General features: G+C 44.9%; 1 protein-coding gene across 3 annotated transcripts; it reads left to right on the top strand.

Annotated features, from left to right (window-relative positions):
• Nucleotides 1-1,805: 1,805 nt before the first annotated feature.
• SIKE1 (suppressor of IKBKE 1) lies at nucleotides 1,806-16,234 on the top strand. Of its 3 annotated transcripts, none has more exons than XM_048498007.1 (6): nucleotides 1,819-1,959; nucleotides 2,239-2,407; nucleotides 2,516-2,621; nucleotides 7,536-7,678; nucleotides 9,902-10,015; nucleotides 14,039-16,234. In XM_048498007.1, exons 2-6 carry the CDS (start codon nucleotides 2,249-2,251, stop codon nucleotides 14,156-14,158), a joined length of 642 nt encoding a protein of 213 aa, XP_048353964.1. In that variant the 5' UTR covers nucleotides 1,819-1,959; nucleotides 2,239-2,248; the 3' UTR covers nucleotides 14,159-16,234. The 3 variants fall into 3 exon arrangements, with proteins under 3 accessions (XP_048353965.1, XP_048353964.1, XP_048353963.1); XM_048498006.1 differs by having other exon boundaries at nucleotides 1,820-1,986; XM_048498008.1 differs by lacking the exon at nucleotides 9,902-10,015 and having other exon boundaries at nucleotides 1,806-1,986.
• Nucleotides 16,235-17,258: the final 1,024 nt, after the last annotated feature.

Raw genomic sequence — 17,258 nt, 5'->3', positions numbered from 1 at the left:
GAAAGGAAAATGAAGGTGGGGAAATGGAGAAGAATCATGTATGTTCCCCTGAGCTTGTTACAGGAAGAGAAGAAGAGTAGAAGAGCTTGGATTTATACCCTGCCTTTCTCTCTTGTAAGGAGTCCCAAAGTGGCTTACAAACTCCTTCCATTCCTCTCCGCACAACAGGTAGGTGGGGCTGAGAGAGTTCTGTGAGAACTGTGACTAGCCCAAGATCACCCAGCAGGCTTCATGTGTAGGAGTGGGGAAACAAATCCACTTCACCAGATAAGAGTCCACCATTCATGTGGAAGAATGGGGAATCAAACCCAGTTCTCCACTGGTCTTAACCATGCTCTTAACCACTACACCAGTTTTCACCACTAATTTTAAACAGTATCTAAGTTGTGAGGGATGTCAACAGGCCTGGAGAAAAATATTCCATCTCTTCAATAACAGCTTAATGCATGGAAATGATTTGACGTAGTACAATCCATCTCATCCCCTCATTGTATTCATATGGCAGAGCGTGCATTCTGGTGGAGATTCCATTGGCTTTCTTCAGAATAAGCCCCAATGAATAAAATGGGACTTACTTGTGAGTACACATTTATGATTACTCCTAACACTTACACACAACTTATACACTGTTGCTGTAAGAAATTTTAAATGTTTTCTTCCACGAACGAGCTCAGGGAAACATACACGGTTTTCCCCATCTCTATTTGATCCTCTGTAGATTATTAAGCCATCCCAAGGTCGTTGTCGTGGCCAGACAGAAAATTGAACCCGATTCTCCCTCCTTCGAATCACTACACTGGCTCTAGCTTTCTCCAATAAAAATACGCTGAACGATTAACCCTTCCGGCCTGTGCCGTTTTCCCACCCAGAAAGGATCCCAGAACGGATCCTTTAGGAATCACGCACGAGAGATTTAAGGGGGGTGGGAGTAAATGGAAGTCCGAGCGTCCCTTGTTTCACCGAATTGGGAAGCGAAGGCACATGAAGGGATGTCCACGCACATGGCTTCACCCTTCCCAGTGCGCATGCTCGCAAAATGTTCAGTAGCATTCTGAGCAAAGAGATAAGTACTGACCCCCGTCACTTCCAGCTCCCAGTCGATTTCTTCATGCGCGAAACACAACTATGGTCACTGTACAGCACTTGCCGTAAAACATCAAACAGCCCATGGCTGGGTTAATGAAAGATTCCTTTACTCTCTATACTAGCAGGTTTGTCCTTGGTTGTTAAAACAGAGTTCTTTAAAAGGTTTTGCAAATGAAAAGGTAGTCAGTCAGGTTGATGGCCGTTCCTAACTCCGGCGTCCAATCTGGTTTCACTTCGAAATTAACGTCTAGAAATATAAATACTCTGGTCTAACTCTTCCCACTCCTTCGTGAAAGTACATATCGTGCCTTGTTCTAGCGTGTGAAAATGGTTCAAAATGGGCAGTTTCGAACTACCAGCAAAAAGAGTATTTTGCCAGAAATCGAAAAGGGTTCTGTTGAAGAGGCGCTAATGCATAGCCTTTGGGTGTCCCTTACTGGGCAACAGAACCGGGCTTTAAAGCGTACCTTATGTTTGACGCCTGGGCCGGGTCAGTACCGAGCATGCAACTGCCAGGCTACCTTTCGTGCTGCGATTTAACTGGGGAAAGAGCCCGGCGTAAATCAAAACAAGTATCCCATTAAGCAAAGCCGTCCTCCGCCACCGCTGCAACTCCACGGTGGGCGGTGCCTGTTAAATCTTTGCAATGAAAAGGAACCGGGGCGGGAGGGGGGGGGGCGCGCAGGTGGTCCATTTGCAATTTTGTCTTCGGTCCGTCCACTCTATCAGCAGTTGCACCGGCTCTTGCTCCGCACACCGACTACCCAGGTGAACCGGAAGCGTTCGTGGAGACATCACGGCGGAAACTGTGACGCTGTCTCTGCGGGCTCTCAGTGCCGCTTCCCGGCACCGCACACGGAAGAAGAAAGAGAGGCGAGAGGGCCGGTGCGCAGCAACAAGGTGGGTGCAATGGGGGTAGTAATGGGTTGTATGTGTTGTTCCCCACCTCCTCTCTAGAGCGCACGCAGGAGTGTGACGGTGCTGCTCTTGTGTGGCTGCTCAAGGCGTCTCTCCCTACAGAAACAGTGCCCTTTATGCTGGACTGAGTAGAGGGGTCAGTCCTTCTTATGTTCTAGGCTAGGGGTACAATCTTCCATCTCTCTCCCCTGGCACTTCTGGAGTTTTGAGTAATTCTTTTCTCCCATCTCTCAGTTCTTTGGAAATGGCCTGTACTATAGAGAAGATTCTGACTGATGCAAGAACACTCTTGGAAAGGTTGAAAGACCATGATAATGCTGCTGAGTCTCTCATAGACCAGTCCACTGTTTTGCACAAGCGGGTGGTGACCATGAAAGAGGCAGGCGCATCTCTTTCCCACAAGGTGAGTGTGGATCAGGCACAGGCAGGAAACAGCTGTAAATAGAAGGGAGGAGGGGAGGTATGCATTCTCTAGTTGTTAGGAATCACACAGAGTTCTTTGCTTTACAAGTACCAAGAAGATGCAGCTGAGATTAAAGACACATCAAAATACAAACCTCACATCCTGCTGTCTCAGGAGAACACACAGATCCGAGACCTGCAACAGGAAAACAGAGGTGAGGAATTTTGGTTATGATGCAGTTGTGAGCTGTCAGGGCACTTCTTGGGTGCTGTTGAGAGCCTCTCTCTCTAGACTGCAATTTTGTTGATTGTTGTGAACAAAAAAGCTTCACTTTCTGTAGGAACAGAACACAACTACAGGCAGGACACAACAATAGACAGGCCTATTGTTGTGATGTCAGGAAGTGCCTGCATGCAGCCCAGCCCTATAAATGTTTACTGGCAAGTGAGTTCCACTGAGACTTGCAGGGCTAATTCCTTTTGCAGGGCTGTTTCTCTTTGTATGCCACTTGTGGCCTTTCCAGCAGTTTCTCTAGTGCCATCTCATGGGGCTGTGTCAGATCTGTCTCAGCCCACTTTGAATTTATCAGCAGTAGCTCCAATCTGTTGATGTGGGCTCTCAGAGGAGGAGAGGAAGCTGCTCACATGTGTTAGCTTAGTCATTCCATGCTAGCTTGATAAAATTTGACATATCAGAGTTGCACCGTAGCCAAGGATTTTGTTGAAATTTTCTAGAGGCCTTCTAAATGTTAAAATTTACTTTGAGAATTTTTGAAATTTTCACTGAGGGACTGGGCCACACCAGAATTTGTTCAAGGTGACATGTGTTCATTCTTGTTGCTAATGAGCGAGATGTTATCAGCCTGCAACAGTCATCTTCATTTTATGCTTAAATTCTATTTCAAAGGTAACAGAAATGCAGCGGTAAATAATGGCCAAATGTTTATAGGAAATCTTCAAATTTTCCGGAATTTTTGCACCTACTCTGTGCACGTAGATCTGGTGAAGACTTTGGTTACGTTGATTTACTACTAGTAATTAGATCACTGAGAACATTTAATAACATCATTTTCATGCACACATGATATTTTTGATTGTCAACATTTTGAAAAATGTCAAAATCCCTTACTGTTGTACCCCTCAAATTAGCACAACGTTCACATTGTTATGTAGTTTAGGATGTGTTCACATTGTTAGGTAGTTTAGGAAATGAAGTGCCTTGGATCCACTGCAGCCAATTGGGAATTTCTGAGTATGTAAGCAGGCTGCACATTTTTCAGGGTAGAGGCACGAAACGTTCAGAGTATCTTCAGGAGACTCTCTTGATGACACTACCCAGGTTTGGTGACCTTTGCTTCTGGGTTCAATTTTATGAGTCACCAAAAGGGTAGGGCCTATCTCCCACCACCCCCTGAAGCAAAGTTCACTAAACCTGGGTGGTGTCATCAAGAGAGTCTCCTGAAGATACCCTGAAAGTTTGGTGCCACTAGCATTAAAAATGTGCACTCCACAGATACCCCATTGGCTGCACCTCAGAGCACAGAATCTGCCAGGCTCTTCAGCAACTTTTATGGTGGGAAAAATTCATTGTTTTTTTCCCACCATAGACTTCAATGGGGCTTGCTGTTATGCCCAGCTGGCTCTGTTCGGGAGATTTTATTGGGGAATGTAGAGGGGGGGTTGCTCTGGGTTGGGGCACCTATTTCCCGCAGGGCTGGTGATGTGTCTCCTGAAAGGAACCAGCCAACTTTGCTGAAGTTTGGATAGCTGGGCATTCATTCTGTGGGCATCAGGTTCACCTTCAATTGGATGCCCCTCCAACGCAAACTTCAGCAAAGTTGGCTGTTTCCTTTCAGGAGATTCACCAGCAGCCCTGTGGGAAATAAGTGCCCCCACCCAGAGCAAGACCACCCCAGAGCCCCCAATAAAATCTCCAGCACAGAGCCAGCTGGGCATAACAACAAGCCTCACCCCATCCCACACCTCCCATTGCTTTTTTATGATACTGCAGGGCCATGGAGCATGGGACGTGTGGCCAGGGGCATGAGCTGTGATGTGATATTGATTTTGGGGTGACAAGAGTGAAAATCAAGAGAATCCATTAGGATCTGTGCTTTTTACTAAATTTTTGTGCCACTGCGGTGCCATGGAATGTAGGATGTGTGATTGTTGTGGGGGGTGGCAAGCAGGAGCACTGGGAGACGAAGGGGGTGGCTAGCAGTGGCAAGGGGGTGGACTCCCTTCAGTTTGACAGAGAATCCACCCCCTCCTTTTTCCCAGCAAGTGCCTGCAAGCCGTGAAACTTTAAAGAGACTCTGGCTTGCAGGCACTGGCTGGCGAAATGTGGGTTGGACTCTGTCAAACTGCAGAGAATACACCCCTTTCCCCGGACAGCACCTGCCAGCCACTGTCAAACTGCAGAGAGTCCACCCCCTCCCCCTTTCCCCGCCAAGCACCTGCAAGCCAGGAATCTTTAAAGGGACTCCTGCTAGCAGGCGCTTGCTGGGGGAAGGGGGGAAGTGGTGGCATTCGAGGATCGTTTAAATGATCCCCAAATGCCACCAAATACATACAAGCCAATCCGATTACTTTCTATTTGGATCGGCTTTTATTCGGGCAAAATATATTCGGGCCAAATATGGCCTGAATAGGCTGTGATTCGGCCATTTTTGGTGATTCAGATATCCGAATCATCAACCCTATTTTTACCATTGCCTTCTTCTGTGCCGTACTGACTTGGGTTATTTGTAGTGGCACTGCTGTTATCTATGAAAAATCCTTGGCAGTGTCAGAGTCCACTGCTGCTGCCGCCCAGTAGCTATACATCCTCTGTTGCCATCACCATTGGAACTGTCTGTTTTCTTCTGCTGATGTGGCCATTGACCCTTGAAGAGGGTAGGCACATCTTAGTCTGGTGTCTCAGCTGTGACCATTCCGCAAGGAATTCAGCCTCTTGTTGGAGTCTAGATTCCTTACGGTGTTGCTCTCAACCCTGCTGACACACATGAACCCCCTCACCGTGTGAGGATGTGTGTCCAAAAGGTTCATAAGCCATTTGGACACACACACATTTAATCTTGCATAAACAAGATTAAATTAGAGGAGTACAATGTCTAAATAGCAGTGTCTCTGTAGTCTAAAACTATGCCTTACAACTTATAGTTTCTAGCCTGACAATCCTGTCCATATACAGATTGTCAGTACTAACACATCTGTACAAAAAAAGAACACAACTGAGATAGATGACAAAGGAGATTTTGTTAACTCTGGTGTTTTTTTGAGTGCATTTAGCAGCCATTCTTCATGGAATTGCATTTTGATTAAAGTTATCTTGAGAAAGAAACAATGTGAGACTGAAATGCTTAAGACTTGAAAATTGTTCAGTATTGATTGTGTGCAGATGCTTGTTTTTAACCCATGAATGAAATTGTTTCTTTACTGGCATCTGATTCAAATCCTTGACCTTAAGTCATTTTCTTCTTTGTTTCACTGCCTCCAAAATACAGTCTGCTGTTGAGTAACACACTCTTTGAAGCTGCTCTGATAATCCACTGAACTGATTTAACCTATCACTTATAAATACAACAACAACAACCTTTATTAGGCATTTAAAATAGGCTCTAGAGCGTTACCAGACATTTATGAAGTACAAATCAAGACTACATTCAAAACGCAGACAGAAAGACTGTATATAGCAGTATACATTACTTAGAAAGTTCTGTCACTTGTAAAAGAAATTTTGCTACTTTTTCCAAGAGCATGACATCTGTATTGTTTAACAGAAGCTCCACAACAGAATTGTCAGAGTCTCTTTCAGATTTGTCTAGGGCTGGCCTGGGAGAGAAATTCCTAATGCCTACATAACATGTATAAATTTAAACCATGCTTACTGGATTCTTTGAAATAAATTTCAGACTTCATGGTTTTGTGGCTATTAATGTTTCCAGTATATTGTCATTTCAAGGTAAGGGGAGGTAGCATAATATAGTCCAATCTTGTCAGATCTCGGAAGTTAAGCAGGGTCAGTACTTGGATGGGAGACCACCAAAGATGATTCTGCAGAGGAAGGCAATGGCAAACTGTCTCTGCTTCTCACCTGTGTTGAAAGCCCCTTGGGACTCTATGACACTTATGTATGTACATGTCAAATTCTAGAGGGATAGCCATGTTCGTCTTAACCTGAACCACAAACAGGATTATTCTCATAATGAAACAAATAATTCTTGTATAACTGTTTGTGTATTCATTAGCTTTCATCTGAAGTGGGCTCTAATTCACAAAAATTACACTAGAATGTTAAAAATGTCATTTTTAAGGTGCAACAAGATTCATGTTTGTTTGTTTTGTCTCTCTGGAATATAACAAATTATCTATGTTTGGGTTGATTAAACAGCTAAGTTATTGAAAAAGCAAGATTTAACCTTTGATATACAACACTTAAATTTTGCTGAGTGAATGAATATAAATGTACAGAATATAAAGAGTTTTACAATTATCATTCATTTGCTGGGCTCCAGATCATATGCGTATATGGGGACAGGTGTACTCCCCTTCCCACCATCGCTTGCTTTGGCTTCCCCTGCATGGCAATGGGGGAGATGCAGACAGTGGAGAGCAAGACAACGCTGTCTCCAGTCTCACTTGCTCCAGGTGGCTGCTGTCATGTCTTTGTACTCCATTTGAAAGTCCAAAGCCTGCCTGCACTTTGGATATTTGGGAGGCAGGGGGGATAATGTCTATGCAGCTCAGAAGTCACTATTGACTTTTTTGCATGGTTTACACCCAAAAATTAATTTTTAAGAAGATAAGCAAGATTTGATAAAAACCTGTACTGTAGCTGCAGCTTGCTCTGTAATGCGGATTTGGCTGCATACCCAGTGGCTAAGCCTTGGCTATTAAATATATACTGTGACAGATTGTGTATATAACTGTGCACATATTTGAGAATGAGTAGTGATTAAATAGGTCAATGTACAATGGGAAGGTTGTACAGTCTTAGTTGTGATGTTCTTATTCAGTAATTTTCCATTTCCAAATACTAGAATTCTTCCCCAGGTCAGCAGGATCTTTGTCTTTGTAGTCACTCCGTGGAGTCTGTGCTTGCCATTTGTTTCTTTATTTGTTCATAGACCTTTGGATCTCCTTGGAGGAACACCAGGATGCTCTGGAACTTATTATGAGCAAATACCGAAAACACATGCTACAGCTGATGATGAAAAGAAAAGATATAGATGCTCAGCCGGTTTTGAAAGTGCATCAAACTCAGTCTGCTGTAAGGAATTATTATATTATCTTCTCTTAGGGGGTACTGAGAATAGGAAAAAAAGAGAATTCTTGAAGTAGCTGTTTGGGGTATGGTGATCTTCACCTGTGAAGCTGCTGTTTTGTGTTTCCCTCAAGAGCCTCCTCTTGAAACATCTTTTTTCTAGTAGTGCCCTCAGCTCAGAAATGTATTTGTTTCCTAAATTACAACTCAGGCAGCAGGTACCTCCCTCAGAATTCTTAATCAAGCAAATGATCTGGTATGGCAACAGCTGTCAGCCATATTAAATTTTTGGTGACTTCAGCATTATAAAACTCCATGAGACAGCCAACAGTTGTTATAAATTTGTTGTTGTACTGTTCATGAAAATACATATAAGACCCAAGAGAGTCCTCTTCTTTCCCTTAAGGCATTTAGTGTGCTCTAACTAGTTCTGTCAGATTGCAACCCAGAGATCCTGCCTGGCCCTTTAAATTTTCTAAGGAGGTGGAACAACATGCCTGTCCTGTTCCTCCTCCTGCTTTTGCCTAACCACTTCCTCTTGCCTGCTGTAGTGAGCATAAATCTAACCTTATTTCATAGTTGGTAAAGGGAGCCAGTGCGGATATATGACCCAAGAACCAGCTGATGTTTGAGTTAAAGGCATGAGTATTTCTGAGCTGCAAGAGCCAATGTGATATAGTAATTATTGTCTTAAACTAGGATCTGGAAGACCCAGATTTTAATCCCTATTCCACCATGAACGTTTGCTGGGTGACTTTGAGTCAGTCACACACTCAGTTTAAATTCCCTTGCAAGGCTGTTGTGACAGTAAGCTAGAGAAGGGAGAGTGTTGTAAGCCACTTGGGATCTCCCTTAAGAAGAAAATGTTTGTTTCTTTTGTTTATACTGTACCTTTCTCTCCAGTAGAGGAGTATAAACATGGAATCTAAACAAAATTAATACAGTGTTCCTCACTCCAGGCAAGGGTGTGACTGCTTGGTCCATCTCCTGTGAGTTGTCTATGGTGAAATGTGGACTACAGTACAAAAGAAAGGGTGAACAATAACTTCAGAATAAGCAATTCTAAATGATAGCCTAGTATTTGTTAACGATATGGTTAAACAAAATGAATTCATATTAGTCATCAGTTATAGGTTGAATTTGTCAAGTGTCTCTTGCCTATTTATTTTACTTATTATGTTAAATTTCTATACTGCCCCTTCCCTTTTGGGCTTGGGGCAGTTTCCAACATTATGTACGCATGGTAAGTTCAATAATGATAATTAACTACAATAAATTAAAAATATTAGAAAATGTACATACATCTACTAAAAACAAAGTGGTGAAAATAACCAATTCCATTGAGCCCCTCTAGATCTTAAAGGAGAGGCAGATAAAATACACCTGTTATCCAACATGGGTGGTCGGGGATATGGAGGGGAGGGAGGCCAATGGTAACCGTTGCTGCCTCAACCATATGCCTGGTAGAACCGCTCTGTCTTACAGGCCATGTGGAATTGCATTAAATCCCACAGAATCCTGGTCTCATTGGACAAGAGTGTTCCACCAGGCTAGGGCCAGGGCCCCGGTTGAGGCCAGCTGGACTTCCTTTGGGCCGAGGCCACAAGCAAGTTTTCAGTAGATGATTGAAGTGTCTGCCGAGGAACATAACAGGAGAGACAGTCCCACAGACCCGTTGTCGCAGACCATTTAAGACTTTGTGCTATAGGTCTTCATTGGAAGCTGACATGATATTTTAAATGTTGAGACTAGGTGGGTGGGCCAAGGTGGCGGATAAGTCTTGAAATCATAACCTAGTAGTTTAAAAAAATATTCTATTTTATATATCTTGGCATATCACACACTAGTTGGATTCACAATTGGGCCTTATAGTAAAGAGTCAAATATAATTATCAGTGGTTCATTTTTAGTTTTAACTCCTTTGGCCCAGAATCTCAGTTTTTGGAGCTTTGCCTGGCTAATGATTCTCCATTCTGTAAAGACACTCACTTTCCAAGGTTTGCCCCTTGCTAACCATTTATATAGCCAGATATGAATGAAGTTTTCATTTACTAGCCTTTCTTAATGTTTCTTGCATGAGAATAGGATAAATGCCCTTGTGAGGCCTAGCTATGTTTCTCTTGTTGAGAAAAGCAACAAAATGATTAACAAAAAAATCTAGCATGCCTTGGTTTTTTTTTCTTCATTCTCTGTGCTGGGAGAATAACTTGTCCTAAAAACTGTTCACAGGAAATCGTGAATGAAATAGACAGAATCTATGAAATGGGAGAGGTGATGAGGAAAGCTGTACAAGCAGATAATGACCAGTACTACACTGTACAGGAAAAGCTAGCACAGTTGGAGGTAAGAGACAGGGCAGCTTTCAAGTGTGATTCAAAACAGCAAGAAATTCATGCTTGTATTTGTCACAGGAGAGTGTGGAAGCTTCATTCTCCTGTTCTGGCCATTGGTTAAAAGCTGTTGGCCCTTATTTATTTATTTATTTATTTATTCATTCCACTTTTATACCGCCCTCCCCCAAAGGGCTCAGGGCGGTTAACAACATAATACATACAAGTGGATAATAAGATAAAATACTAAAATTTATACAAGTTAAAATGCAGCGCTCCAAACTTATAAATATTTAAAACAGATGGCGTCTAACCTTTCACTCCTCTGACTCTGAGGGGGAAACAGCGGATCTCAGTTGTTAATGGGCACCTATCAGCAGCCGGCCTCCCCAAAGGCCCGGCGGAATAACTCGGTCTTACAGGCCCTGCGGAATTCACTGAGGTCCCGCAGGGTCCGGACAGCTGGTGGAAGAGCATTCCACCAGGCAGGGGCCAGGGCCGTAAAACCCCGGGCCCTCGTGGAGCCCAGCCGCATCATAGAGCGGGCAGGGAGCTCCAGTCGGTTGGCCCCTGCCCAACGCAGAGACCGACGTGGGACACCTGGGGCCAGACGGTCCCTACGGTACGAGGGTCCCACACCGCGTAAGGCCTTAAAGGTTAACACCAATACCTTGAAGACGCATTCGAACTCAACAGGGAGCCAGTGCAAGCGGTGCAACACGCGTGATGTGATCTCTGAAGGCACTCTCCCGCGGAGCACCCGAGCCGCCGCATGCTGGACCAGTTTCAATTTCCGAATCAGCCTCAAGGGTAGGCCTGCGTAGAGCGAGTTGCAATAGTCTAACCTGGAGGTGACCGTTGCGTGGATCACTGTGGCCAGATCCGCCTGGGAGAGGAAGGGGGCCAGCAGCCGGCCTGGCGAAGATGGAAAAACGCGAACCCGGGTTACATGGGCCACCTGGGTCTCCATGGAAAGAGACGTAATCCAGGTGGACTCCCCAGGCTGCTTAAACCGAGGGGCCGGTGCCAATGAGACCCCTCCCACACCGGGCGACTGGAAAACCTCCCGCCACGCCCACGGCCTAGCCACAGGATCTCCGTCTTTGCTGGATTCAGTTTTAACCTGCTCTGCCAACCAACCAGCAACCGCTTCCAAACAATGCTGTAGAGCTGCAGGGGCGGTGTCCGCCCTCCATCGACAGAATGAGCTGGGTATCATCAGCATACTGATGGCACTCCAGCCCAAAGCTCCGTACCAGCTGAGCAAGGGGTCGACATATAGATGTTAAATAACAACGGGACAAACAGCCCTCCCTGAGGCACACCACAGTGAAGCTGGCACCTCCGGGAAGCTTGGTCCCCGCACTACACTTGCTGACTCCGGTCCCGAGAAACGAGGCAATCCATTGAAGGACAGTACCCCTGCACTCGAAACGGCCAGGCGGTGGGTCAAAAGGTCGCGGATCAACCACATCAAACGCCGCGGTGAGATCCAACAACACCAGCAGCGCCGATCCGCCGTCGAGCTGTATACGGAGCGTATTCTGTGACGGGCGACGGTGAACAGTCTCCGTCCCATGCCCAGCACGGAAGCCGGACTGGAAGGGATCGAAGGCCGATGCGTCCTCCAGAAAACCCTGAAGCTGCTCCAACACCACTCTCTCAATTACCTTCCCCAGAAACGAAAGATTCGAGACGGGGCGGTAATTGGCCAGATCACTAGGATCTAAAGATGGTCTTTTTAAGAGTGGGCGGACCACTGCCTCCTTCAACCCACCCGGGCAGACTCCTTGCTCAAGGGAGCAGTTGATAATAGCCAACAGGTGGGGTCGTAGCTCCTCCCGGCATGCTTTAATAAGCCAGGAGGGGCACGGATCCAGAGGACAGGTAGTAGGTCTAACAGCAGCCAGGGCCCTGTCAACATCGTCTTCGGAGAGCAGGGAAAACTGGGCCAAACGAAGGCCAAAAGACGGCAAGGGAGCCTCCAGTTCGCTCATTGTCTCCAAGGTGGCAGGGAGGTCCTGGCGGAGCGACGCGATTTTATCTGCAAAATAGCTCATAAATGCCTCACAGCTGATAGCCAATTGATCATTTTTTGAACCCTCTGATAAAGAGGTAAGGGATCGAATTATACGGAACAGTTGCGCTGGGCGAGAGCTAGCAGACGCGAGAGAGGAGGAGAAGAACACTCTCTTCGCCTCCTTCGTCGCCATCTCATAGGCCTTCATAAGCGTCCTATAAGATGTTCGCGCAGCCTCGTCACGAGACTTCCTCCACACTCGCTCTAGCCGTCTAAGCTCCCGCTTCAAACAGCCGTAGCTCCTCAGTGTGTACCACGGAGCCAGCCGAGAGCTGAATTCGAAGAGGGCGTCGGGGGGCAATAGCCTCAATGGCATTTGAGAGGCGGACATTCCAATCCGCTACTAGTCCATCGAGGGTGCTGGCGGGTTCAGGATCCCGCAGAGCATTCAGGAATCCATCAGGATCCATAAGTCTCCGCGGGCGAGCATAAATTCGCTCGTCTCCTAGACAGGGTGTTGCAGCATGCTCATCCAAGCCTTCAGGGCATAGTGGTCAGACCATGGCACTCTGTCAATAGAGGATATGACCACATCAACCCCTGACCCAAAGATCAAATCCAGTGTGTGACCGGCCTCATGAGTGGGGCCAGAATTTACCAAGGAGAGGCCCAGCGTCGCCATGGATGACACCAGGTCCGCAGCCACCGTGCATGAGGTAGCGTCGACATGGACGTTGAAGTCCCCCAGGACAATAAGTCTGGGGTACCGCAACGCCCAGTCCGCCACCACCTCCAGCAGCCGCTGCAGGCCGTCTCCCGGGGCGCTAGGCGACCGGTACACCAGGAGAACAGCCAACCTCTCCGATGCCAACCACTCTAGGCCGACACACTCCATACCAATGATCTCGGGGACAGGGATAGCCCTAAAAGGGATAGAATCTCGGACTAACATCGCCACGCCACCCCCCCGGCCCTGTGTTCGCGATCGGTGGAGGCACGCGAAACCTGGTGGCGTGACCTCGCCTAAGGCGACGGTCTCGCCTTCGCGCACCCAGGTTTCGGTGATACAGGCCAGGTCCATCTGCTGAACTCCAAGAAAATCCCGGAGGACAGCGGTCTTATTATTTATGGACCTGGCATTTATCAACACCAAAGACGAAGCAGGGTGTCTCTGAACCCAACCACCTTCGTCCCTTGGGATAGGTCGGAGGTCAGAAGGCGATCGAGCATAACCATATCTCGTCCGCCTTCTCTCATATGGCCGCCGCCTACCGCCATACCTGCCCTGTCCCTTCCCTCACAAGAAAAATGGCAGTGTGCCTTGCTTTATCAAGTCAGCAGTGGAGTAGTGGGTTAGACCTCTGCTACTGAAGTCAAAAGCACAGTAATGCAGTAGATTAGAAAAATGTTATTAGGAAACTTGAATCACAGAACGCTGGGGCTGAACTAGACAAGATGTTTGCTATGAATCGGAGTCTGGCTTCCTCCTGACCAACTCTAAGCATTTTGCAGGCAGTCAGCACCTGTTGGGGACTAAGTTCCCAAATGCATGGGTTCCTGATTTGGACCATGGTGTGCGAGGAGGGAAAACACTTCAGCTCTGCCCTCCATGTGCCATTTTCCCAACGCAAAACTAGCCTGTTGGAGAGCTGCATTGGCAATTAGAGATAGTTACAATGGTGTGACATCTGGTCTGCAGAGGTCTTGCTAGTGTGGCCACATGCATCAATTTGCCGGCCCTGGAGAGTGGAGGAAGGACTACCCCAGCAGTTTTGAATTTTACTCCAATTTGTTAAAGTAACCAAATTTTAAATGCTGCAACAGACTGTTGATTCAATCAAACACTTCCTAAAACTGGAGGTTGTTTCCCTCCTTCCCCATCTTGACTGTCTGCTGGAAGAAAATTCATCAGTCTGAAAATCAGCAGGGTCATTCTTATTGCAAACAATCTCTAGTTTGCTTTGCAGCTGCTGTCTTCACCAGTATATCTTAAAATTGTTCTCATTGGCTTTGCAGCTGGAAAACAAGGAATTGCACAAATTGTTGTCAATCAGCAGAGAATCTATTGAAGTGCGACAAGATCTGCTGCCTGATGATGCATCTCAATCCACAGAACAACTGCCCTTGAATACTTGATCTCAGAAACTGGAAACTGGCTTGCAGGAAAATGTGCAGTGCTTTTCCAAGGTGTTCTTTTATTCTTTAATCATTTCCTCTTGTATATCATTCCAGCTATTATAGACTTGTGTCCTTTGTGTGCTGATTAGGAAGTCATGCCCTCTGCTGGCCAAGATTTGCCTAGCATAGTCACATAGCATTTACATTCCTAGCACACTCTCTTTCCCCCACCCATTTTTAGAACCTCAGCTATGGGCAGTTGGATCAGCTTTGGCTTTTCCTTTGCAAATGGAATTAAATTATTTTACTTCAGCATAGCAGTAAAATAGTCTTACAACATGATATACATTTACTGATTTCAGCAAGTCTTCCTTTTGAGTAAAGATGGTTCACTATAAATCGTGTAGCTTGAATACAACTTTCCAAATCATCTGCATCAAAGTGTTGATCAATATAGAAGATTTTTACAATTTTCCTGTGAAAATACTCTGAAATGCTGCGGGTGTGAGCCTTTTCCTACAGCAGAAAGTTTGCTGCAGATTTTGATGTTTTCATACACAGTGTATATATGGCTACATATTATTAAAGTTACCTTAGAAATATAAATCTAAAATCCTTTGGAAATCCAGATTAATGGTTTCAAAAGTTACCCTTTGTGAGCAACTAATGCCAAAGAGTTGATTTGCTTTCTGCTGGGATTCTGATGAGTGCTACATGAGAATTTCAAGCATTGCACCCTTGACTTGGAGAAATGCCTTGTCTTAATCCTAAACATTTTAAGGAAGACATTCCTAAGACACATTTGATGGCAAATGTTAAGCAAATTAGTAATCAATTGGATGGGAACCAGCAAAATCCTGTCTTCATTTGTAGCTGCCTGAGTTTAATGGCTAATGTTTTGGAACTGGGGGTAGTTTTTTGCTATCTTCTCACATGTAGACTTGCACATCTTCATACCTGGAGGATTCCATGATTGTTTTCACTGTTCTGCTTACAAGAAAGTGAGATGCCGCATGTCTAATCTGTGTGATCATTTATTTGTCTCTGCTCTCCTTGCACACTCCCATCTTGTATAGCTTGTTGCTATAGTGTTGTAAACCCCAAAGAAACACTCCCCTGTTTCCAACTCCCTACTAAGTACAGAGGTGTTTAAATTTCCTGTTTCGCCATTAGTAAAGTTTCAGACTAAGATCTGTGAGCTTCATGCATGTCGTTTTTACAGCTGTCGATGCTGATCTGAATTTGAGGCACAAAGATAAAATAGCCATACTCCCCCTCCCCTTGTTATATTCCTATCCCATGGATATAATGTGAAGGACAGTTGGCCTCATTCTTCACATTCATTTTTTTGATGTCTTAAAATTCTCAGACACAATTTTTGCTTATGCCACCAAGACTGCAGATGACCAAGCTACTGCTTCTGTGCTCTATGCAAATGTAGCCCCTTCCACAGGACAGGCCCGCTGCTGACCATCCCTTTGCAGAGTTAAGCCTTAAATATATGCCAGCAGTGCCACCTTGAGAATCAGACAAGTTTTGTAAGGAGCAGCAACATGTGCTCAGCCTCTGAATATGTCCTGGGTTACACTGTAAATATCAATAGGATGTTATGATGCAAATATGTGACTGGTTGAGGTGTTGATGTGCTGTGTGTCCTGCCTGCCACTCTGATCAATGGGTTTGAAACTTTACCTCTCAGGTTACTCAATATGGATATTGGCTTATTATTTTCTTGAAATAAATGTTCTGAGGCAATATCACAGGCTGTGGCCTTCTATATTGGTGATAATTTCTGGATACAGCTTCAGCTTTGAATAGATCACTGATTACCTGCTTTGATGGTTCCAGATATAGTTCTGTGTATTTATCTGGAAGTCAAGTTAAGTCAAAGTAGTACTGTGCTTTCCATATGTTGAAAGAATTTGTTTACTTTGAATGGCTGGCTAGTGAAGTAATTCTGTCTGGACTGTAATATGTCCAGACATGAGTTGGTTTAGTTTAGTAAAACTAAATTGTATTGCACCTGGTCATTGTCACAATAAGGGTTAAAAGAGAGGTTTTTGTTTGCCATGCATTAAACAATTACAAACAACAGCAAGCCTTTTAGTTCATATTTATTATATTTTTGGTAATAATACATGCAAAGCCATAGTAAAAATTACACAGCTAATGCTTAGAAAGACCAAAACAGCAGCAGCATAATCAAAGCTCACCTTCTAATTGCTGCTCCCTTCTGGTAGGAAATGCCTTCATCTACCAGTGCAAGTTGTGAAACAAGGCTTCTTGGAAGACTTCTCCAGGCAGGGAGTTTCAGAAAGTGTGAGTCCCCACAGGGAAAGAGCCCTACTTTGTGCCATGTAAAGATCAAGCAGATATAATATCCCCTGCAGCGTAAACAGGGCATAATTCACACAGCTTCAGCATCCATAATTGAATTTAGTCCGAATTTAGTCAGTGCAAAACAGGTTGCATGTGCATGTTGGAACTATTGTCTAGCAGGAAAATGGGTTTCAACAATAACAAATGTGGAACATCTTTTTCCAGTGCTGCAGTAAGCCATTAAGTTCTAATTTTCAAACACAGCTATCAATCCAAGACTCAGTGACAGACCAACCTTGGAGAAACTGACGGGACATATCTGGACTTTTTGTAGCAACTTAATATCTTGGCCCATCCAAAATATTTGTTTCTGGGAGCCACTGAGGAAATGTCCTTTTCCTCTTTCAGAAAGTTAACATACAAATGATTTCCTTCTCTTCAGTTTGTTCTCACAGACTTTTCTTGTAAACAATCTGTTGCTTCCTTCTTTCCACCCATCAAGTTTGTCTACATTCTTCATAAGTGTGCTGCCTGTAGCTGAACCACACATTGTAATTATTAGGCCTATTCTGGAGTAGTGTTGCTCCTGTAATTTGGAAAACAGTAATTCAGTTAATAGTCCAAAATTGCACTGGACTACTTTACAATTATAGTCATAATGGCTTGGATCTAGAGTACAGCACAGTAGCTTCTATTTATGGAAGGGATCTTGTGACTTCTTTCTTGTGGTGTTCACTCCTCTGCCACCCTGAACCAAACCATCCTAAAAGTTAATGGATCCTTGAGCAGCTTTTTAAGG

Source organism: Sphaerodactylus townsendi, linkage group LG05, assembly GCF_021028975.2.
Source record: "Sphaerodactylus townsendi isolate TG3544 linkage group LG05, MPM_Stown_v2.3, whole genome shotgun sequence".
In the NCBI taxonomy this organism is placed as follows: Eukaryota; Metazoa; Chordata; class Lepidosauria; order Squamata; family Sphaerodactylidae; genus Sphaerodactylus; species Sphaerodactylus townsendi.
This window is presented reverse-complemented; position numbering and strand designations above follow the sequence as displayed.

Coding starts and splice junctions, on each gene's coding strand:
- SIKE1 (XM_048498007.1), top strand. CDS start 2,249: ATGGCCTGTACTATAGAGAAGATTCTGACTGATGCAAGAACACTCTTG. Junction 2,408..2,515: donor GCGCATCTCTTTCCCACAAG/GTGAGTGTGGAT, acceptor TTGCTTTACAAG/TACCAAGAAGATGCAGCTGA. Junction 7,679..9,901: donor TGCATCAAACTCAGTCTGCT/GTAAGGAATTAT, acceptor AACTGTTCACAG/GAAATCGTGAATGAAATAGA.